At 51.6% G+C, this 23,162-nt stretch overlaps 2 protein-coding genes across 5 annotated transcripts in view; one reads left to right on the top strand and one right to left on the bottom strand.

The window, feature by feature from the left end:
• Positions 1–557, bottom strand: part of MEIOSIN (meiosis initiator) — a 35,830-nt gene extending 35,273 nt beyond the window's left edge. For both annotated transcript variants that reach the window (XM_055103754.2, XM_055103755.2), the window contains exon 1: positions 38–557. The gene's annotated coding sequence lies outside the window, so the exon portion shown is untranslated. The remainder of the gene's footprint in view (positions 1–37) is intronic.
• A 2,214-nt stretch (positions 558–2,771) lies between these two features.
• Positions 2,772–23,117, top strand: FBXO46 (F-box protein 46). Of its 3 annotated transcripts, XM_057300651.2 has the most exons (3): positions 2,782–2,867; positions 9,840–10,252; positions 20,165–23,117. In XM_057300651.2, exon 3 carries the CDS (start codon positions 20,243–20,245, stop codon positions 22,052–22,054), a length of 1,812 nt encoding a protein of 603 aa, XP_057156634.2. In that variant the 5' UTR covers positions 2,782–2,867; positions 9,840–10,252; positions 20,165–20,242; the 3' UTR covers positions 22,055–23,117. The 3 variants fall into 3 exon arrangements, with proteins under 3 accessions (XP_003817553.2, XP_057156634.2, XP_057156635.2); XM_003817505.5 differs by lacking the exon at positions 9,840–10,252 and having other exon boundaries at positions 2,772–2,867; XM_057300652.2 differs by lacking the exons at positions 2,782–2,867; positions 9,840–10,252 and adding an exon at positions 18,203–18,976.
• The last annotated feature ends 45 nt before the right edge of the window (positions 23,118–23,162 follow it).

Below are 23,162 nucleotides of genomic sequence, written 5' to 3'. Positions count from 1 at the left end.
CCCTGCCCCGCGCCCCATTCCCCTTGGCCTCCAGCACCCGCCTCAGGGCGTGCAAAATGGCGTGAGGCTGCCCCCGCCGTTCTGGTTTCTCCGGGCCCCACTCTAGGGAGCCCGATCAGACAGCGTCTCGCGCGGGTCCCGGGAAGCCGGCCGTGCGCGCGGGGATCCCAGACGGTCTCGGACACCACGTTCCCAACCAGGCTTGGGGTTGGGTGCGAATCCTCCCGGCGCGAGGATCCTGCGCGAAGCGTGAGGAGCAGAGCAAGAGTGCGTTCCTGAGGCCAGGCCACGCCCCTACCAGTTCCAGCCAAGGTGTGCTGGGCACGAGACGACGGGGTTGAAAGGGCAGGGTGCAAGTGGCCGTGCGCACGCGCGCCTTGGGAAGGGCCCTGTCGTCTTGCACAGCGTGAGCTCGGCCTCAAGCCTTCTGACAAGGCCTTGGTCGGCGTGAGCCGCTAGGTGACCAATCAGCGCCCGCTCAGCCACCCGCCTTTTTAAGCGGTCACGCCCCTGCACGACCCGCGTGGTCCAGGGCCGTTGCATCCCAAGTAGGCTGGGTTTCCTCAACTGCCAACTCTCAGGAAGAGAGAGAGAGCGAGCTCGCTTGTGTCCCTTCTGGCCCTATGATGTCCCATTTCCACCTTTTCCCTTCAGTTCGTGATTCATGAGGGCCTCCTGTGTGCCAAGCACCAGGCTAGATGGTGGGAACTTAGCCACTGTCTTCCCAGTGCAATCGAGAAGACCGTGAGAACCTCCGAGACCATGAGAATCCGGTGAGACGGGAACTCGGTGAATGCAGAGAACAATATGTTGGGAAAGGATTCAAAGAGGAGGGCCATTTGAATTGGGCCTTCTTGGGAGGACGAGGCGGGCGGATCACTTGAGGTCAGGAGTTCCAGACCAGCCTGGCCAACAATGGTGAAACCCCGTCTCGGCTAAAAATACAAAAATTAGCCGGGCATGGTGGGGCGCGCCTGTAGTCCCAACTACTCCAGAGGCTGAGGCAGGAGAATCACTTGAACCCGGGAGGTGGAGGTTGAATGAGCTGGTATCGCCACTGCACTCCAGCCTGGGCGACAGAGCAAGACTCTGTCTCAAAAAAAAAAAGAAAGAAAGAAAGAAAGAAAAAGAATAAAAGATTTGGGCTTTTTTTTTTTTTTTTTTTTTTTTTTGGTAGAGACGAGGGTCTCACTTTGCTGCCTAGTTTGGTCTTAAACTCCTGGACTAAAGCCAGTCTCCCGGCTGAGATTATAAGCATGAGCCACCGCACCCAGCCTGGAAAATACGTCTTAAGGGGAGATGATCTAACGACCTAGTCAAGAGTAGAAACCCTGAAATCCAATACATTTCAGTTCAAATCGTTTTCTTGGCTGTGTTGCCAGCGACAAGAGGCTTAATCTCTTTCTGCCTTATAAATTTGGGATTGTAATTCCTACCAGGGTTGTCTATAGGGTGTCTGGCATATAGTTCCGATGCAATAAATATTTACTGAACACATGTTTACGCTGTTCTAGGTGCTTGAACAAGGTACACAAAGATCTCTGCCCTCGTGGAGCTTCTTCTTCTTCTTCTTCTTCTTCTTCTTTTTTTTTTTTTTGAGACGGAATCTCGCTCTGTCCCCCAGGCTGGAGTGCAGTGGCGCGATCTCGGCTCACTGCAAGCTCCGCCTCCTGGGTTCACGCCATTCTCTTGCCTTAGCCTCCCGAGTAGCTGGGACTACAGGCACCCGCCACCCAGCCCGGCTAATTTTTTGTATTTTTAGTAGAGATGGGGTTTCAGTGTGTTAACCAGGATGGTCTTGATCTCCTGACCTTGTGATCAGCCCGCCTCGGCCTCCCAAAGTGCTGTGACTACAGGCGTGAGCCACCGCGCCTGGCCTTCTTTTATTTTAAGAGGCAGCAGGGTCTCATTCTGTCGCCCAGGCTGAACTGCATGGAGGGCGGTGGTGTAACACTAGCTCACTGCCTCGAACTCCTGGGCTCGAGCGATGTGGAGCTGCTATTCTATGATGTGGACTAACTCCTAATGTATGGGACTTTCCTTCCTCCTAAGGCTTAATTTTCTCATTTGTAAATCAGGAGGTAAGAAAGGAGGGGACGGGCCGGGCGCGGTGGCTCACGCCTGTAATCCCAGCACTTTGGGAGGCCGAGGCGGGTGGATCATGAGGTCAGGAGTTCAAGACCAACCTGACCAACATGGTGAAACTCCGTTTTTACTAAAAATACAAAAATTGGCCGGGCGTGGTGGCGGGCTCCTGTAATCCCAGCTACTCGGGAGGCTCAGGCAGGAGAATCGCTTGAACCCAGGAGGCGGAGGTTGCAGTGAGCCGAAATTGCGCCACTGCACTCCAGCCTGGGTGACAGAGCAAGACTCCGTCTCAAAAAAAAAAAAAAAAAAGGAAGGGGATGGATGGGAAGGAGTTTGGAAAAGCACAAGGAGCTGTTAGCTATTGTGTTGATCGGCACAAATGAATCAATAAATTTGCTCTTCCCCAACTCTCCACCCCTCACCAACACCCTATTGCAATATTCTCAATTCCCTTCCCAAGGGCCTCGGGCAAAAATGGAACCCTCCTGGCTAGACTCCATCTCCCAGCGCGCCCAGCGGGGAAGCACCCTGCGCTTGCGCTGCCAAGTCCTCCCCGGCTTTGTCTCCCGGGAGTTCGAGTCGTTCTTTTCCTCCGCCCGCCTAATTTGCTTCCTACCCCACCTCCAAGCTTGACCGTGCTGCCTTCTGGGGGATGTAGTCCGTGGCTGCCCGGACTTCAATTCCCAGCGGGCTTCGGGACGAGAACCCGGAAGGGGAGGCTGGAGAGGAGCGAGTTGGGGAAACCCGCGTAGCCGAGGGAGATGCAGCGCGCGGCGATGGTGAGAGCCCAGGCGCGGGCCGGGGGCGCTGGAGAGTCGGGACGGGGGTTCGGGACCGGGTGACGAGGGGGAAGAGGCAGGGGCGAAAGAAGGGGCTGGGTGAGGGGAGATTGCCTGGGGGAGAGGACTGGGAGGAATGGGAGCCGGAGGTAGTAGTAGAAGAATGGTGGCTTGGGGAGGGGTCTTGGAGGTGGGGTGGGAGTGGAGCTTTGGAATTGATTGTAAAGGGGCTCAGAGCTGGGGAAGTGGGCCCCGAGTTGGAGACGGGGCTGGACATCCAGGTAGAGGCCCTGAAGGGGTCGATTTCGATGGGGGGTTAACCTGCGGCGAGGGTATGAGGATCAGGGTTAGGATGAGTGAGGGGGTCTGGAAGCTCCAAGGGACAGGCGAACGGTGGACGCAATGGGTTGGGGCCTCTGGATCGGATTGGGGGCAGGAAGGCAAGTTGAGGAGGTAGGAGGGAGAAATCAGTGGTAGGATAGAGTGTGGGTTTAGGCTCCAGGACCGAGGGTGGAGTAAGGAGCGTGAAATTAGGGGCCTGGATGTAGTGATAATTTCCCTAGTCCCGCCAGAGACTCCCGGTAAGCTGGACAGGCACAGAACTGTAGGATAATACGGCCAGAAAGGGCCATCGAGACAGGCTTTCGCACCCTCACTTCCCCGGTGGAATTTAGAAGAGTGTAATGGTTTATCCCTATGAGAAGTACAGCATTCACATCCCCTATTCTTCCACCCCTTTGTGCCATGGACAAATCTGTGAGCCTCAGTGCCCTTATCTGTAGTATGGGAACAGCAAGCATGCCTCTGAGAACAGGGTTAAAGGGAGTCATTAAAATCGTTACTATTAGTGGGAGAGCTGGGCTGTGAAGTTTCAGTCTCAGAGCTGTTGGTGGGAAGTTCTCCGTCCCCGGAATGTGACTGGGTTACAGGTGCTAATGGATTTCCTCCTTTCCAGTCCAGTCCCAGAGGCGTTTTCTCAAAAGCTGGCACTGATCTGGGCACACACCCCAGCTCAGAAGCATGTAGGGGCTCCCCACTGTGGATTACAGCTAACACTTATTGTTTTACAAAATGCCTGGCCCTGTCCTTAGCTGTTTGTACACATTAACTCATTTAATTCTGATAACACCCCTGAGGGGTAGGTGCTGTTATTTTCTCCATTTTACAGAAAGGAAGCAGAAGTACAGAGAAATTAAGCAACTTTCCCAAGGCTATCCAGCATTAATTGCTAGACTCAGGATTCCGATCTTGGCAGCCTGGCTCAGAATCTGTGCTTTCAGCACTATAATTTAGTCCCCTCTCCATACTGAAATATACAATGTGATGAGTAGAGACAGCGAACAAAGCAGTCTAGAATATTAGTTCTGCCATTTACTTGCTATATGACCTTAGGCAAGTCTTTTATTTATTTTTATTTATTTATTTAGAGACAGTCTCCCTCTGTCACCCAGGCTGGAGTGCAGTGGTATGGCTAACTGTAGCCTCTGCCTCCTGGGTTCAAGCGATTCTCCTGCCTCATCCTCCTGAGTAGTTGGGATTACAAGCATGTGCCACCACGCCCTGGCTAATTTTTGTAGTTTTAGTAGAGACAGGGTTTCTGCATGTTGGTCAGGCTGGTCTTGAACTCCTGGCCTCAGGTGATCCACCCGCCTCGGCCTCCCAAAGTGTTGGGATTAACAGGCGTGAGCCATTGCGCCTGGCCCTATATTTATTTTTATGGTTTTTTGTTTTGTTTTGTTTTGTTTTTGAGGCGGAGTTTCGCTCTTGTTGCCCAGGCGGAGTGCAATGGTGCAATCTCGGCTCACCGCAACCTCCACCTCCCGGGTTCAAGCAATTCTCCGCCTCAGCCTCCCGAGTAGCTGAGATTGCAGGCATGCGCCACCACGTCTGGTTAATTTTGTATTTTTAGTAGAGACAGGTCTTGAACTCCCGACCTCAGGTGATCTGCCCGCCCCAGTGTCCCAAAGTGCTGGGATGACAGGCGTGAGCCACCGCGCACGGCCTTTTTATTTTTTTAAAGACAGGGTCTCGCTCTGTTGCCCAGACAGGCTGGAATGCAGTGGCGCAATCATGACTCACTGCAGCCTCAACCTCCTGGGCTCAGGCGATCCTCCCACCTCAGCCTCCCAAGTAGCTGGGACTAATTTTTTATTACACACGGCTAATTTTTTATTTTTATTTTTGTAGAGACACGGGTCTTACTTTGTTGCCCAGGCTGGTCTCAAATTCCTAGGCTTAAGGGGTCTTCCTGCTTCAACCTCCAAAAGTGTTGGGATTGCAGGCATGAGCCACCACGCCTGGCCCTGGGCAAGGGTTCTTCTTTTGGGTTCTTCTCACCTATAAAATGGGATCAGTAACCCTAGGAAGGTGAGAAGTTTCGGGAAGATAATGCAGTATAGTGGAACTTACTTTATGAGCCCTTACTCCAATACTTATGGAAGGGCTCAGTACGTGTGAGTTGTTGTTTTTGAATGTCAGTGGGAAAGAGAAGGCAGTAGAGAGGAACCAAGAGGGAAGATGTCAGGCTGTCTCCTTTCTCTCTCATGTTGTCACCATGTCCCTGCCCTCCACCTCTGAGCTCCTAAATCCAATTACGACTTCTGGAGAGTGTGCTTACAAACTCAATCTGTGGGCTGGGCATGGTGGCTCATGCCTGTAATCCCAACACTTTGGGAGGCCATTGCGGGCAGATTGCCCGAGGCCAAGAGTTTGATCAAGACCAGCCTGGCCAACATGGCAAAACCCCATCTCTATTAGCTGGGCGTGGTGGCGGGCGCCTGTAGTCCCAGCTACTCAGGAGGCTGAGGCAGGAGAATCTCTTGAACCCAGGAGGTGGAGGTTGCAGTGAGCCAAGATTGTGCCACTACACTCCAGCCTGGGCGACAGAGTGAGACTGTCTCAAAAAAAAAGAACAAGGAAACTCAGTGTGTCCCCATTCCCATTCCTGTCCCTGCCAAATACCCACTCTGGCCTTACTCCAGGTGTTTCAGTGAAGAGAAAATATTTCTAACTAGGTTTTTCTTGTTGTTGTTGTTAGTTTGCTTTTGTTCGTTTAACTTTTGGGTCATTAAGGCCTCATTGGGCAGTTTGACAACTTTGTAAATTCACCTTGAAACAGTTTGGTTTATTGTGAGCTTTCTGGGCTTAATTCATTGGCTGTGATAGTAAGCTTATGGTTGAAAACACTGGCTTCAGAGAGGCCCAGGGTCAAAACCCTGCTTCTGTTGCTGTGTAACCTTGGCCAAGCTGCATTCCCACTCTGGGCCTCAGTTTTCTTTTCCCCTTTTTTTTTTTTTTGAGACAGAGTCTCACTCTTGTCCAGGCTGGAGGCCAGTGGTGTGATCTTGGCTCACTGCAATCTCCGCCTCCCAGGTTCAAATGATGTCTTCTGCCTCAGCCTCCTGCGTAGCTGAGATTACAGGCTTGTGTCACCACGCCCAGCTAATTTTTGTATTTTTAGTAGAGATGAGGTTTCACCATCTTGGCCAGGCTGGTCTCGAACTCCTGACCTCAGGTGATGCACCCTCCTTGACTTCCCTAAGTGTTGGGATTACAGGCGTGAGCCACTTCTCCGACCTCTTTTTTTTTTTCCTTTTTTTTGTTTTGAACCAGGGTCTCACTTTGTTGCCCTGGCTGGCATGCAGGGGCATCATCTTGGCTCACTGCAACTTCCACCTCCCAGGATCAAGGGATCCTCCCACCTCAGCCTCCTGAGTAGCTGGGACTACAAGCGTGTGTCACCACACCTGCCTAATTTTTGTAGAGTCAGTGTTTCACCACGTTGCCCAGGCTGATCTTGAACTCCTGACCTCAAGTGATCCACCCGCCTAGGCCTCCCAAAGTGCTGGAGTTACAGGCATGAGCCCCAGTGCCCAGCCAGCCTCAGTATTCTCATGTAAAAATGGGACCACATTTAAACTCTGAGCTTCTCGTAAGGAGTTGACGTGGTAACTGATGAGGTGGCATATATAAAATGCCTGGGGTGTATTATGCTCTCAATAAGTGTGAGGTCTTTCTATGATTTTTATTCTTTCAAGAAAAGGTACTGAGGCTGGGCAAGGTGGCTCATGCTTATAATCTTAGCACTTTGGGAGGCCAAGGTGGGAGGCTGGGATTAACAGGGTGGCAGGATCAGTGGAACTCAGGAGTTTGAAATCAGCCTGGGCAACACACGGAAAATTCATCTCTACAAACAATTTTTTTTTTTTTTAGACAGTCTCGTTTTGTTGCCCAGGCTGGAGTGCAGTGGCATGATCTTGGCTCACTGCAAACTCCGCCTCTTGGGTTCAAGCAATTCTCCTGCCTCAGCCTCCCAAGTAGCTGGGATTACAGGTGTACAGCTCTATGCCCTGCTAATTTTTATATTTTTAGTAGAGACGAGATTTCGTTGTGTTGGCCAGGCTGGTGCCAAACTCCTGGCCTCAAGTGATCCACCCGCCTCAACCTTCCAAAGTGCCAGAATTACAGGTGTGAGCCACCGTGCCCAGCCATTTTTTTTGTTGTTGTTGTTAGATGGAGTCTTGCTCTGTCTCCTAGGCTGGAGTGCAGTGGTGTGATCTCAGCTCACTGCAGCCTCAACTTCCCGGGCTCAAGTGATCCTCTCACCTCAGCCTCCTGAGTATAGCTGGGACTACAGTTGCATGCCACTACACACAGCTAATTTTTGTATCTTTTTTGTAGAGATGGGTTTTCACCATGTTGCCCAGGCTGGTCTTGAACTCCTATGCTCAAATGATCCGCCCGTCTTGGCCTTCCAAAGTGTTGAAATTACAGGCATGAGCCACTGCACCCAGCCTCAAATAAATTTTTTAAAAAATTAGTCAGGCTTGGTGGCATGAGCCTATAGTCCCAGCACCTCTGGAGGTAGAGGCGGGAGGATCACTTGGGCCCAGGAGGTGGAAGCTGCAGTGAGCTCTGATTGCCCCATTGCACTATAGCCTGGGTGATAGAGCGAGACCATCTCAAACAAACAAACAAAAAAATCAAAGCAACAACAAAACAAAAAGAAAACAGAGAGAAAAATGCACTCTGGAGTCAGAGTGCCCAACTTTGAATCTGGAAAATGGGGTTCATTCCTTAAGTAGTCCATGTGTTTGTTTATTTATTCATTTTTATTTAAATTTTTGAGACAAAGTCTGGCTCTATTGCCCAGGTTGGAGTGCAGTGGTACAGTCTCGGCTCCCTGCAACCTCTACCTCCCGGGCTCAAGCCATCCTCCCACCTCAGCCTTCCAAGTAGCTGGGACTGCAGGCACACACCACCATGCCCGGCTAATTTTTAAAAAAATTTTTGTAGAGACAGGGTTTTGCCATGTTGCCTAGGCTAGTCCTGAACAATGAGACTCAAGCTGTCGACCTGCCCAAACTGCTGGGATTACAGGCGTGAGCCACCGCACCTGGCCCACAAGTGTTTTAGTTATTTATTTATTTGTTCATTTATTTTTTGAGACAGGGTCTGGCTCTGTTGCCCGGGCTGGAATGCAGTGGCACTGTCTTGGCTCACTGTGACTTCCACCTCCTGATCTTACGCCATCCTCTCACCTCAGCCTCCAAAATAGCTGGGACTACAGGGGCATGCCACCACACCTGGCTAATTTTTGTAATTTTTGTAGAGATGAATAATACATGTTGCCAAGGCTGGTCTCGATCTCCTGAGCTCAAGTGATCTACCCACTTCAGCCTTCCAAAGTGCTAGAATTACAGGGTTGAGCCACCACAGCCTATTTATTTATTTAGAGACAGGGCCTGTCTCTGTTGCCCAGGCTGGAGTACAGTGGTGCAGTCACAGCTTACTGCAGCCTCAACCTCCTGGCCTCAAGTGATCCTCCTGCTTCAGCCTCCAGAGTATCTGGGACTGCAGGTGCTTGCCACCATGCCCAGCTAATTAAAAAAAAATTTTTGTTGTTGATGGGGCACAGTGGCCTCATGCCTGTAATCCCAGCACTTTGGGAGGCCTACATGGGCAGATCTCTTGAGGTCAGGAGCTTGTGACCAGCCTGGCCAACACGGTGAAACCCCATCTCTACTAAAAATACAAATTAGCCAGGCGTGGTGGCGTGTGCTTGTAGTCCCAGCTACTCGGGAGGCTGAGGCACAAGAATCACTTGAACCCCAGGAGGCGGAGGTTGCAGTGAGCTGAGATTGCACCACTGCACTCCAGCCTGGGTAACGAGCAAGCCTCCGTCTCGAACAGAAAAAATAAGAAATTTTTTTTTGTAGAGACAGGGTCTTGATATATTGCCCAGGCTGCTCTCAAACTGCTGGACTCAAGTGATCCTCCCACTTCGGCCTCCCAAAGTGCTGGGATTACAGGCATGAGCCACAGAGCCCAGCCCACAAGTGTTAATAGAGCACTTACCACGTGCCAGTGCCTGTATTGGGTGCAGACTCGACCCTGCCATTGGGGAACTTGCTGTTGTCATAATGGTAGGGCAGTTCTGCAAGTATGCGAGCATTTGTGCTCATTTTCAAGTTTGGGTTTCTCTATTCCCAATTCATTTTCAGCCCCTTATGCCAGCTTGGCCTGCTTGTCACTGCTTTCATGGATTTTTTAACATTCTGTCTCCAGCCCTCATTGAATTATCTGAAAACCTATTGGTTTGGGGAAAAGTTGCCAGTCTCTCACTTGTCCCTGATCCTATGTGTCACATCTGGCCACCCTGGGGTGATCTGACACTTTTTTGTTTTCCGTTGCCTTCATTTATTTGTCTTAGAGCATTTGTCTGCTTTCCAAGTTATTTTGCCTTTTCTTGAAATCTTAAATTTGTTTTCAGCCTGTGCTTGTCTGAAGCTTACTCATACAAAATGGTATTTTTACCATCTTTATTTCAAAACCTGTGACATGTACTAGGAAACGAAGAAAAAAATTGTATTTTTTACCACGTTTAATGATGTATTTCTAACTGCTATGGTAAAGCTGTCTTACTCCTAAAAGCACAAGTTTTCTTTTTTTTTCTTGAACTCCTGAGATCAGAAGTTCAAGACCAGCCTGGCCAACATGGTGAAACCCTGTCTCTACTAAAAATACAAAAATTAGCTGGGCGTGGTGGCGCACGCCTGTAGTCCCAGCTACTCGGGAGGCTGAAGCAGAAGAATTGCTTGAACCTGGGAGGCAGAGGTTGCAGTGAGCTGAGATCATGCCACTGCACTCTAGCCTGGGTGACAGAGTGAGACTGCGTCTAAGAAAAAAAAAGAAGAATTAGTTGGGCTTGGCGGCCAAGGAGGTTGAAGCTACATTGAGCTGTGACAGAACCACTGCACTCCAGCCTGGGTGACAGCGTGAGATCATCTCAAACAAAAAGCAAAACAAAACAAAAATAAAATGAAAAAGCCAGAGTGCCCAGCTTTGAGTCCTGGCTTCATCTCTCATCAGCTGTGTGACCTAGGGTAAGTCATTTGATCCCGTTGGACGTCAGTTTCCTCCTCTGGAAAATTAGCGTTCATTCCCTAAGTAATCCACAAGTGTTTCATTCATTTATTTACTTAGAGACAGGGCCCACCTCTGTTGCCCAGGCTGGAGTGCAGTGGCATGATCATAGCTCACTGCAGCCTCACACTCCTGGGCCCAGCAGATTCTCCTGTCTCAGCCTCCCCGAGTAGCTGGAACTACAGGCTCATGCCACCATGCTCAGCCAATTTAAAAAATTATTTTAGAGATGTGGTCTCACTTTGTTTCCCAGGCTGGTCTTGATCTCCAAGGCTCAAGCGATCCTTCTGCCCTGGCCCCACAAAGTGCTGGGATTAAGGCATGAGTCACCACCCACAGCCTTCACTTTCAATTTTTATGTTTAATTATTTATTTTTTTGAGATGGAGTCTCCCTCTGTAGCCCAGTCTAGAGTGCAGTGGCACAATCTCAGCTCACTGCAACCTCCACCTCCCAGGTTCAAGCGATTCTCCTGCCTTTGCCTCCCGAGTAGCAGGGATTATAGGCGCCTGTCACTATGCCCAACTAATTTTTTGTATTTTTAGTAGAGACAAGGTGTCACTATGTTGGCCAGGCTGGTCTCATCCTGACCTCAAGTGCCCGCTTCAGCCTCCCAAGGTGCTGGGATTACAAGCATGAGTCATCACACCCAGCCCACTTTTTTTTTTTTTTGAGACGGAGTCTGGCTCTGTCGCCCAGGCTGGAGTGCAGTGGCGCAATCTCGGCCCACTGCAAGCTCCGCCTCCCGGGTTCACGCCATTCTCCTGCCTCAGCCTCCTGAGTAGCTGGGACTACAGGCACCCGCCACCACACCCAGCTAATTTTTTGTATTTTTAGTAGAAACAGGGTTTCACCGTGTTAGCCAGGATGGTCTCGATCTCCTGACCTTGTGATCCGTCTGCCTGGGCCTCCCAAAGTGCTGGGATTACAGGTGTGAGCTACGCCTCAGTGCCAAACTGGTACCAGGTGCTCTGCTGGGTTTGTTTCAGCGGATGGTCAGCCAGCCCATGGGTGGATGCTGTCATTATTGCCATTTTACAGTGGGGGAAACTGAGGCATATGGGGCTGAGAAACCTGCCTGAGGTCATACTGCCAGAGGTGGGAAAGCTGGGATCCAGCAGGCCCTGTCTGGTTCCTGTCTGCTTCCAGGATCTCAGGGCTTGGATGATTCCTGCCTTCAGGGAGCATTAGTCAGAAAGGAAAACTTAAAAGGGAGGGGACCCAGTGGACTCTAAGGCCAAAAAGCCATGGGTGAGGTATGGATGAGTCAGGATTCTGGAAAAAGGAGCAGCAGGGTAGGGCATAGAAGGAACAGGGACCGGGCGCGGTGCATCATGCCTGTAATCCCAGCACTACGGGAAGTGGGTGGATCATCTGAGATCAGGAGTTCAAGACCAGCCTGGCCAACATGGTGAAACCCTGTCTCTACTAAAAATACGAAAATTAGCCGGGCATGGTGGCAGGTGCCTATAATCCCAGCTACTCAGGAGGCTGAGGCAGGGGAGGTGGAGGTTACAGTGAGACGAGATCGTGTTACTGCACTCCAGCTTGGGCAACAGCATGACTCCATCTCAAAAAAAGAAAAAAAAAAGGGTGGGGTGGTGCCGGGCGTGGTGGCTCACGCCTATAATCCCAGCACTTTGGGTGGATCACGAGGTCAGGAGACCGAGACCATCCTGGCTAACATGGTGAAACTCTACTAAAAATATAAATAATTAGCCGGGTGTGGTGGCGGGCACCTGTAGTCCCAGCTACTTGGGAGGCTGAGGCAGGAGAATTGCTTGAACCCACGAGGCAGAGGTTCGAGTGAGCCGAGATCGTGCCACTGCACTCCAGCCTGGGTGACAGAACAAGACCCTGTCAAAAAAAAAAAAAAGGAACAGGACCAGGAATGAAACCCTGGTGTCCTGCCACCAATTCCCATGTAACTGGGCAAGTGCCTTGTGCTGGGTGTGACCCTGGCCCTGTGATGGGGAGCGGGGTCATCTGACTAGGGGTGGGGATGGGGAAGTGGGGTGGGGTCAGACATCTACGCTTTACCATTTATCATTATTTTTCCATTCTTTCTTTCTGTTTTGGTGTTTTTGAGCCAGGGTCTCGCTTTGTCACCCAGGCTGGAGTGCAGTGGCACAATCTCAGCTCACTGCACCGTCCACTTCCGGGCTCAAGCGATCCTCCCACTTCAGCCTCCCGAGTAGCTGTGACTGCAGGCACATGCTGGCTAATTTTTGTATTTTTAGTAGAGACAGGGTTTTGCCATGTTGCCCAGGCTGGTCTCAAATTCATTGGCTTAAGCGATCTGTCTGCCTCGGCTTCCCAAAGTGCTGGGATTACAGGCGCGAGCCACCACACCTGGCCTATTTTTCCTTATTTGTTTGGTTTATTCTGTTGTTTTTTTCCCCCCTTCACTTCTTCTTCTTTTTTTTTTTTTTGGCTGAGAGTCTTGCTCTGTCACCCAGGCTGGAGTGCAGTGGTGCAATCTCGGCTCATTGCAGCCACGCCTCCTGGGTTCAAGCAATTCTCCGGTTCTCCTGCCTCAAGCTCCTGAGCAGCTGGCATTACAGGAGCCTGCCACCACATTACAGGTGTGAGCCACTGCGCCCAGCCAGGATGATGTTTATATTGTAGTTTAGACCTTGAGCTCTGGAGTCAGCTGATCTTTGATTCTAAGTTCTGACTTGGTGTGGTTGCTCCTGCCTGTAGTCCGAGCACTTGGGGAGGCCAAGGTGGAGGATTGCTTGAGTTCAAGAGTTCAAGACTGGCCTAGGCAACATAGTGAGACCTCATCAGTACAAAAAAATGTAAAAATTAGCTGGGCGTGGTGGTATACACCTGTGGTTTCAGCTCCTCAAAAGGCTGGGATAGGCTGGGCGCAGTGGCTCACACCTGTAATCCTAGCACTTTGGGAGGCTGAGGCGGGTGGATCACTTGAGGTAAGGAGTTCAAGACCAGCCTGATCAACATGGTGAAACCCTGTCTCTACTAAAAATACAAATATTAGGCCAGGTGCAGTGGCTCACCCCTGTAATCTCAACACTTTGGGAGGCCAAGGTGGGGTGGATCACCTGAGGTCAGGAGTTCGAGATCAGTCTGGCCAACATGGTGAAACTCCATCTCTACTAAAAATGAAAAAATTATCTGGACATGGTGGCGCACACCTGTAGTCCCAGCTACTTGGGAGGCTTAGGCAAGCAAATCGCTTGAACTGGGAGGCAGAGGTTGCAGTGATTGCAGTGAGCCGAGATCCCACCATTACACTCCAGCCTGGGCAACAGAGCAAGACTCCGTCTTAAAAAAAAAAAAAAAAAAAGAAGGCAGCTGAGATGGGAGGATCACTTGAGCCCAGGAGATTGAGGCTGCGTTGAGGCAAGATTGCACTCCAGCCTGGGTGACAGTGAGACCATCTCAGAAAACAACAAAAAACAAAACACACACTCACAAAAACAGAGTTCTGCCACAAAGCTATAAATGAGGGCAATTACTTAGCCATTCTCTGCCTCAGTTTCCTTATCTTCAACACGAAATTAAAAATAGGAGATAGAAGAATCAAACAAGTTCATATTTGTAGAGTGCTCGAGTATTGACTGCTGTTGTGATTATCATTTTCTAATATATTCATGTTGGTTCTGACTGTTTGTTTGGATGTCTGACCCATTTCCCATGAGCCATTCCTGGGGAGCTCAGTGTCACCTGTGTGTTCCAGCACCCAACAATGGCCAGCATGCAGGACCACAGTGAATGTCAGAGACAAGTTTTTGCAAATGCACCATGTATGTATGCTAGGGATGTAAATATGTGGATTATTTAATTGTTGGGGGCATTCAACCAAGGGTGTAGATTGCGTGGTTCAGGTCCTTACTAATTTTCCCAAGCAGTCTTTTCTTAGAAATATGTTAAGTTTTCCCATATCAATTGTGGATTTAACAAACTTTCCCTTGTCATTTGTAAGTTTATGGCTGTCATGTGTAGAGATGGTCGTTTTTTGCTTTATCTATTTGGAAGTCATAGTATTTGGATCATGTATGTTGAGAACTTTTGTGTATAATGGGTCACTTCCACCTCCCTCCCCCAGCCCTAGGGACTCATGTAGAGAAGTAAATAATTGGTCATTTTGTTTTGTCATCATCCATTGCTTTTGTCAGTTTATTTATTTTTTATTTATTTAATTAATTTATTTTTAATTTAATTTAAGACAGTCTCGTGCTGTCACCCAGAGTGGAGTGCAGTGGCCCGATCTGAGCTCACTGCAGCCTCTGCCTCCTGGGCTCAAGCAATCCTCCCACCTCAGCCTCCTGAGTACTTGGGACTATAGGCACGTGCCACCACACCCTGCTAATTTGTGTATTTTTTGTAGCGATGGGGTTTCACCATGTTGCCCAGGCTGGTCGCAGATTCCTGAGCTCAAGGGATCTTCCCCCCTCTGCCTCCCAAAGTGCTGGGATTACAGGTGTGAGCCACCGTGCCTGGCCAAGTTTTTTTTTTTTTTTTTTTTTTTTTTTTTTTTTTAAGGGGTAATGTTACTTCTCTACTTGTCTCTTGGTTCGTGTTTTCCCAGCCAGTTTTTTGCCATCTTTTGATTTTCCATATTTTTGCTTCCCAATGTTTTACAATGAATAGATTTTCATGGAGTAGTTGCTGAAGGCTGACCTAGTGTAGGGCCTTATGCTGGGCTCAGTGTGGGGGAGTTAGAAGATCCTGTCTCAGGCCTGGAGAGAGACCCACCCCAGACAATGATGACCCAGAGTAGGCAGGGAAGAGGGAACCCAGAGGTCCCCTCTGGGCAGGTGGGTGATTTCCAGGAAGGGAGTTGGAGAAGGCCTCTCTAATAAAACTGCATTTGAACACAGACCTGAATGAAGTAAGGAATTGAGCCTTGCAGAGGGGGAATGTATTGCAGTTGGTGGGAACAGCAAATGCAGAGACCAGGGAAGGCAAGAGCCCGGTAACTTTGAGGAATAGATAGCAATGAGCCCACCGCATGGACGCCCTGGGTGAAGCCTGACCTGGCCTAGGGGGATTGGGGGTGTCAGCTTCTTAGAGGAGGGGTAGTCGAGCTGAAACCCCAGGGAATATATAGTGAAACAGTAGGGCACAGTGACTAGGAAATCAGATTCCCTGGCTTCATATCCCTGCTCCAGCTCACACTCCAGCTCTGTGTGACCTTGTGGTCAGGAGACCTGCCCTGCGTCAGTTTCTTCATCCATACCGTGGAGACGATCACTCCTACCGGGGATCAGATGGGTCCTGAGTATTCTATGTATGCCAGATCAGGTGCCCACCAGGGTGCACTGGGGTATTGCCTGCGGGGCGGAGGAGTGGGGAGGGATGCGACTGGACAGGTGGGGTACCTGGGTGTTTTCCAGAGGGCACTGGGGAGCCATGGCAGGTTCTCACCAGGATAGGGACGGGTTCAGGTTTATAGGACTGTGCTTTAACAGGACTTTTCTGGCTGCTCTTTTGTACAGAGGCAGGTATGGGGCGCCTGTTTGGAAAGGCTGAACTGGCAGCTCCGAATGGCTACACGGCTTGAGCCTTGAACGCCAGGCCTAGAGGCTTGTTTTCAGTTGCCGTGGGAACCTTCGTAGGGTTCTGTCCATTTGTTTTTCAGGGTGGGGTTATCCCGATGCCCAATTCCCCCCGCGGGAATCCTCAGCGCGCCCCCCGCCCCCATAGTTCCCAACCAAAGCTGGATACTCTGATCTCTCCGCCAGCTTCCTTCCGCCTTGGTGTTCTTAATCCCCGGGCTGCCTGGCCCTTTAAGTCTCAAGCGTCAATCAGGGCTTCTGTTCGAGGGAACGTGGTGTAATAAGCCTCCCCTGGAGTGTCGTGGCCTTTGCCCTGACCTTGTTCCGTTTAGCTGGACGTTGGGAGTTGTTCCACGCTCCCTTGCATCCGGCTGTGTCTACCCCACCACCCACTCCCGTCACCTCTCGCCTACTCCTCCCTATTTCGAAGTTGGGCCCCTTCGCCAAGGCCTGCCTTATATGGGCACGGCCCCGAATGGCGGCCGCTCATTGGCTGAGAGCGTCACGCGCGCGTCTGTCAACAAAGGGGCGGAGGGAAGCTAGTTGCTAGTCTGCCCGCGCGGTGGCCGGAGGGAAGGAGCGAGGGGGCGGGCCCTTTTACCTTTCGTGCGCATGCGTGTGGGCTGCAGCCTCCTCCCGCCGCCTGGGGGGGCTGCGGGTGAGGGCTCTTTGGGGGCGTGTGTAGGTTTCGAGGGTCACCTGAGGGGTTTGGAAGGTTTCTTTGGGGGGGCGGTTACAAGTTTTGGGGGTTCCTTTTCCATTTGCAAAATGTTCTGGGGCTTGGGGAAGTTTTAACGTGGGTTTAGGGGATACTTTTGGGGTTCTCTTGCGCTTAAGGGGCACCTTGGAGTTTGGGTTCGTTTGTAATGCGGAAGGTTCGGTTGTGTTTTCGGGATCGGGTTCCCTTTGTGTTTTGGAGTGTTTGTTGGGCATAGGATTTGGGGAGCTCCCGGAGAGACAGAAGCAAAGAGCCCGAGAGTACCAGTCCTGGAGCTGGAATGTCTGGGCTCGCGTCTTGACTTCCTACCTGTCTTAACCCGGACAGGAGATTTCACCTGTGTCTCATCGGGAACTAGGCATTAATAACACTACCTGCTTCCTAGGGACCGAGGAGGATTAGGAATTGTTAGCGCAGTACCTAGTAAGCTCGCAGCGAGCGTGCAGTAAGCACATGTCTGCTATTGTAACATTTGTGAGGTTTCTTTGGTTTTTTTTTTTTTTTTTTTTTGGCTTTGTGAAACATTTTTATGGTTTAAGATTCATCTTAAAGTGTTAGGGAGCTTTTGTGTTTTCAAAGAGTTCGTCTGCTGTTGGAGGCTTCTAGTGGAATTGGGAGATAATGGAGGAGGGTTGGGGGGAGTATAGGATTCCGGGAGAGTGGTTGTTTATGACATAGTTTGGGGAATTGCGTGTTGGGATCTGTGAGAGATTGACTGAGATTCGGCCCTTCAGTGCTGGAGAGGATATTTTTAGGTTCGGTGGTTTAAAGTAGTATTTGAAAGCTTTTCGATATTTGGGGGAGGACATTGAGATGCTGGGGGTAAGGTTGGAACTGATTAGGGGACTTGAGGGGGTGGCCAGGTTGTAGCAGGATGGCATCTGTAGAGACTGGCTTTTGCTGTGTTAGTCTGCCTCCCTGGGCAGTTGGTTATACAGGTCAAGTATCCCTTACCCGAAAATTTTGGGACCAAAAGTGTTTCGGATTTTGGATTTCTTCGGATTTTGAGTATTTGCATTATACTTATCAGTTGAGTATGCCAAGTCTGAAAAATCTGAAATGCTCTAATGAGCATATCCTATCAGTGTCATCTTGGCACTCAAAAAGTTCTGAATTTGGGAGCATTTTGGATTTTCAGATTTGAGATACTCAACATGTATGTGAATTGGTGGTTGGTAAACAGCCATCTATAGGTTTTGGAGGCTGTGGAGTGATATTTTTAACGCTGAGCTGAGATTACAGCAGGGACTGTAAGTATTTGAGGGGTAGGTGGGATTGGGGATTATGGAGTGGAGATAAAGATTTCTTGACATGGGGATTCTCTGTGTTTACTGGTACCTGTGAGTGCTTGGAGGCTGTCTGGATTTTGTTTTGTTTTCCTTTTTTTTTTTTTTGAGATGGAGTTTAGCTCTTGTCGCCCAGGCTGGAGTGCAATGGCAAGATCTCAGTTCACTGCAACCTCCACCTCCCGGTTCAAGCTATTCTCCTGCCTCAGCCTCCTGAGTAGATGGGACTACAGGCGCGCACCACCACGCCTGGCTAATTTTTGTATTTTTAGTAGAGACAGGGTTTTGCCATGTTAGCCAGGCTGATCTCGAATTCCTGACATCAGATGATCCGCCTGCCTCGGCCTCCCAAAGTGCTGGGATTACAGGTGTGAGCCACTGCGCCAGGTCTGGAATTGCTTGAATTTAGAGGGATGGTCTGTACTGCAGGAGTTGGCAAACTTTTTCCATAAAGAGCCAGATAATGGGTATTTTAAGCTTTGCAGGCCATGTGGTCTTTGTTCTGCTATTCAAGATGTTGAATCTGCTGTTGAAGATGAAAGCATCCATAAAACAAATGAGCATGTTTCAATAAAACTTTATTTACAAAGACAGCGAGCTGGATTAGGCTTCTGGGCCATAGTTTGCTGACCTCTCTGGCCTGTAGGCATGTGGAAGTTTCAAGGTTTAAAGGGTCATTTTGGTTTTGAGCTGTCTGGAGGGAGATGAGCCAGAGAAAGATTGAGGCATATATTACTTAGTAGGTTCAAACTGCAGTGAAAGTGATCATATCGGACTCATGTGCAAGATTGCCTCCAGATTAGGTCATTCACATCAAGTCATTCCAAAATAAAATAGTCATTAACAGAGCCCTAAATTGAAGAGTCCAGAAATCAAGTTGAGAGCCTCTTTTTGCTCCGGACCCGCTGTAATCTTAGCTATGTCACCCTTCCCCACTCTGAGCCTCTGTTTATCTGTGTGCAGCTTGAGGAGAAAGCTAGGCTAGAACAGGCCCCCTCGTGTTTTCTTTCTTTTTTTTTTCCCAACATGGGTTCTCTCTCAGTCACCCAGGCTGGAGTGCAGTGGTATGATCACAGCATCACAGCTCACTGCAGCCTCCACCTCCTGGGCTCAAGCGATACTCCCACCTCAGCCTCCCAAGTAGCTGGGACTACAGGTGCGCCCCACCCCACTCGGCTAATTTTTGTATCTTTTTTCGTAGAGATGGATTTTGCCCAGGCTGGTCTCAAACTCCTGGGCTCAAGCAATCTGCCCACCTCGGCCTCCCAAAGTGCTAAGATTACAGGCACAAGCCACCACACCCGGCTTTGTTCTCTGTTTTTTAGAGGGTCTCACTCTGTCACCCGGGTTGGAGTGCAGTGGTGCCATCATTGCTCCCTGCAGCCTGGAACTCCTCCTAGGCTCTAGAACAGGCCCTCTTACTCCGCGGGTCCACGGCTGTGCTTTAGGGAATCCCCTGTACTGTCTTTGCAAGGGTGTGCATTTTTCTGACTGAGGACACACAGCTTTAATAAATTCTCATTAAGCCCCACGACCTGAAAAAAAAAGAAAAGCCGATTTCTTAAGTGCTTGTCTGAATCTGACCTCAGATTTTCATCCCCATCCCAGCGCATTTCGTTCCTCTCTCTGTGGGTTTAAGCAGCCATAGCTGTGGGTGGGGCTGGGAATTTCTGTCTTTTCAGGAACGAGCTACTGAGTGAGCAAATAGAAAAAGGACCTTGTCTGTCAGTGGTCCTTTCACTTAAGTGTAAAAGTTATGGCAGTTTAAAGGCCTCTGGATTGTGGGCAAAGGCAGTTGGACAGTGGGGTAGGATCTATGGGGTTGGAGCATGCTGCCAGTTAGGGTCCCACTCTGCAAGTTAAAAGGGCATCTCTCATCCCCTCTGCAACCTCTGTCTGCTCACCTGAGCATGGCAGTGGGAATAGAGTTCTTTTTTTTTTTTTTTTTTGAGACGGAGTTTCGCTCTTGTCGCCCAGGCTGGAGTGTAATGGTGCCATCTAGTCTCGCTGCAACCTCCACCTCCCAGGTTCAAGCGATTCTCGTGCCTCAGCCTCCCAAGTAGCTTGGATTACAGGCGTGGACCATCATGCCCAGCACATTTTTGTATTTTTAGTAGAGATGGGGTTTCACCATGTTGGCCAGGCTGGTCTCAAACTCCTGACCTCAGGTGATCTGCCCACCTCAGCCTCCCAAAGTGCTGGGATTACAGGCGTGAGCCACCGCACCCAGCCAGGAATAGAGTTCTTGATGGTCTGGTTTGGTCTAAGGAGAGGTGGAGGTTGGGGTGGTCCTGGGAAGAATGGCTGTCCCCCTAGCTCCCCAACCTCCTCTTCCTATCTCCAGGTGGCATGTGGAGCCTCCCACCACCACCTAGGTCCTGAGATGCAGTGAAGCCCAGCCTGTCTGCCATCATCCCCCAGCATGGACCGCGGGAGCCTCCTGCCCTTCCAGCTATGGTGCCCCCGGCCCTTTGGCACCTACTCACAGAACCAGCCACGCCCGCCTTCTGCGGCCCTCAAGCCATCAGCCTGCCCTGAGCCTGGTGGCGGGGCCGAGCCAGACCATGGGCCTGCCCACTCAGAGAACACACCACCCGCCTTGGCCACTGAGGTCCCTGCCTCCCAGCCGGCTCCGCTCCTCTCAGCAGCAGCTGCTGGTGATGAGGGTCGAGTCCTCCTGGACACGTGGTATGTCATCAAGCCCGGGAATACAAAGGAGAAGGTGGCCTTCTTTGTGGCCCACCAGTGTGGTGGGGGCAGCCGGGCCAGCTCCATGAAGGTCAAGGGGCACTGGGGCAGCGATAGCTCCAAGGCCAAGCGGCGGAGGCGCTGTCTTGACCCCACCAAGGCTCCTCCTGACCCAGGGGGCCGGGAGGGCCCCCCTGCTGCTGAGGAGGGCCCCGCCTCAGCCGGTGAGGACGTGGACCTGCTCTCTGTGGCCGAGATGGTGGCCCTGGTGGAACAGCGGGCAGCCCTGGCCCTGCAGAGCTACCCACGACCGACCACCCCAGCGCCTGTAGTCTTTGTGTCCACCGAGCAAGGTGGACCGGCCAAGGGGGTGGGATCTGAACGGCGGTCCGGTGGTGGGGACTGCAGCCGTGTAGCCGAGGCCGTGGCCCACTTTGAAGCGCAGAGGGACAGCCCTCCCACCAAGGGCCTCCGCAAGGAAGAGCGGCCCGGGCCAGGCCCTGGGGAGGTGCGCATCGCCTTCCGCATCTCCAACGGCCGGGAGCCCCGTGCACCAGACAGCGGCCTGCCCAGTGGGGGCGGGGGCAGGCCTGGTTGTGCCTACCCTGGCAGCCCAGGTCCTGGGGCCCGAGCCAAGGACAAGATCACATGTGACTTATACCAGCTCATCAGCCCCTCGCGGGATGCCCTCCCCAGCAACGTGGAGTTCCTGCTGGCCAGGGCGGATGAGGCCAGTGAGGGTGACAGCCCGGCACCCACCAGGCCTGAGGACACTCCCCCGGCGCCCCCTCCGCCCCCTGCCCGAGACTGCGGAGCGTCAGGCTTCCACGTGGACGTGGTGGTGACGGGCGTGGTAGATGAGTGCATCTTCTTTGGCAAGGACGGCACCAAGAACGTGAAGGAGGAGACTGTGTGCCTGACGGTCAGCCCGGAGGAACCGCCGCCTCCGGGCCAGCTCTTCTTTCTCCAGAACCGCGGGCAGGACGGGCCCCCAGAGCCACCCCCGGCCGACTCCCCGGCCACTGCGCCCGGCCCAGACGATGCCGAGGGCACGGCGGACACCTCCCTGTGCCGCTTGTACCGGCACGTGTCGCACGACTTCCTAGAGATCCGCTTCAAGATTCAGCGGCTGCTGGAGCCGCGACAGTACATGCTGCTGCTGCCCGAGCACGTGCTGGTCAAGATCTTCAGCTTCCTGCCCACGCGCGCGCTGGCCGCCCTCAAGTGCACCTGCCACCACTTCAAGGGCATCATCGAGGCGTTTGGCGTGCGGGCCACAGACTCGCGCTGGAGCCGAGACCCGCTCTACCGCGATGATCCGTGCAAACAGTGCCGCAAGAGATACGAGAAGGGAGACGTGTCGCTCTGCCGCTGGCACCCCAAGCCCTACCACCATGACCTGCCTTACGGACGTTCCTACTGGATGTGCTGCCGCCGAGCCGACCGCGAGACTCCCGGCTGCCGCCTGGGCCTCCACGATAACAACTGGGTGCTGCCCTGCAATGGGCCAGGCGGGGGCCGGGCCGGCCGGGAGGAGGGGAGGTGAAGCCGGGGGAGGGGAGGGGAGAGCCCACCACGCCCACCCCTCCCCTCTCCCCCGGGAGCCGAGGGTCCGGACTGGGCCGCCTGCCCATTCCCCTACTCCAGGCAGCATTGATCCCTCACCGGAACTGAGCTGGGGTTCAGCAGGGGTGACCCAGGAAAGCACTCTGCTTGATCCTGTTGATTTTCTACTCTTCAGAACCAGGGCCGTGGACCCTCTGAGAAGGGTGTTTTTTTTTTTTTTTTTTTTTATCAGCATCTCACTTTCTTCTCCATTCAGCCCCAACCCCCTCCCTGCCATGCTTTCCACCCCAAGGACCCACCAGCAGGGAGCAGACGGCAGCTAATTTTGGTACCACTTAAGGGTCCCCCCATTGTGGCCCCCATCCTCTCCCTTGCCCCAATTCTTTCTCGCTGGAGCTGTTATTTCCCAAGAAGCCACATCGCCCAAGGTTGGCACCTCTCCTAACCTGCCACACCACAGCTCTCACCTCTCTAGGAATTGGGGGCTGTCAGGTCACAGGTGGGATCTGGCATTTTTTTTATGACAGTCCATTTCTAGATGGTTTGCCTATTAAAGAAGTGGGGGGGAAATACTATTTTCTCCTTAACCTCAAGCTACCAGTCTCTCCTCTTCCGCGTGGAGGAAGAGGGGGGCAGAAAAAAAAAGCTGAAGTATAAAAATCCTCCTCCTCCCGTTATTATTTAAGCTACTGCCATCAACCCCACCCCCATAAAGCTGTGAAGCCCTTTGCCTCGCTTTTGACAGCGTGGGGGGGCCCCGTGGGCAGGGACTTCGGATTTGCATTTCTGGGTTGTTTTTCCTTCCACTCTGGGCTCTTGTTCAGGCATTGGGGTCTCCTCACCCCAGCCACATGTTTCTTTAAGAATCCTTTGGTCAACCAGGACCTTGATTTTTCAGGCATTTTGGTCTGGGGTATTTTTGTTTGTTCTCTCTGTTTTTTGTTTTCTTTTTTTCTTTCCATCATTGTGGTTCTGGAAGCTTCTAGCGTGTGGCATCTGACCAATTTTGAATTGGTCCTTTCTATAAAATCAATATTTATAAGGCTGTGTGCAGACTGGTTTGTGTGTTGTGAAGGGAGGGTTTGGGA

Source organism: Pan paniscus, chromosome 20, assembly GCF_029289425.2.
Source record: "Pan paniscus chromosome 20, NHGRI_mPanPan1-v2.0_pri, whole genome shotgun sequence".
Taxonomy (NCBI): domain Eukaryota; kingdom Metazoa; phylum Chordata; class Mammalia; order Primates; family Hominidae; genus Pan; species Pan paniscus.
The sequence above is the reverse complement of the archived record's forward strand: the minus strand, read 5'-3'. Positions and strand labels throughout refer to the sequence as shown.

Excerpts from the sequence above, each read along its gene's own strand:
- FBXO46 (XM_003817505.5), top strand. The coding sequence starts at position 20,243 with ATGGACCGCGGGAGCCTCCTGCCCTTCCAGCTATGGTGCCCCCGGCCC.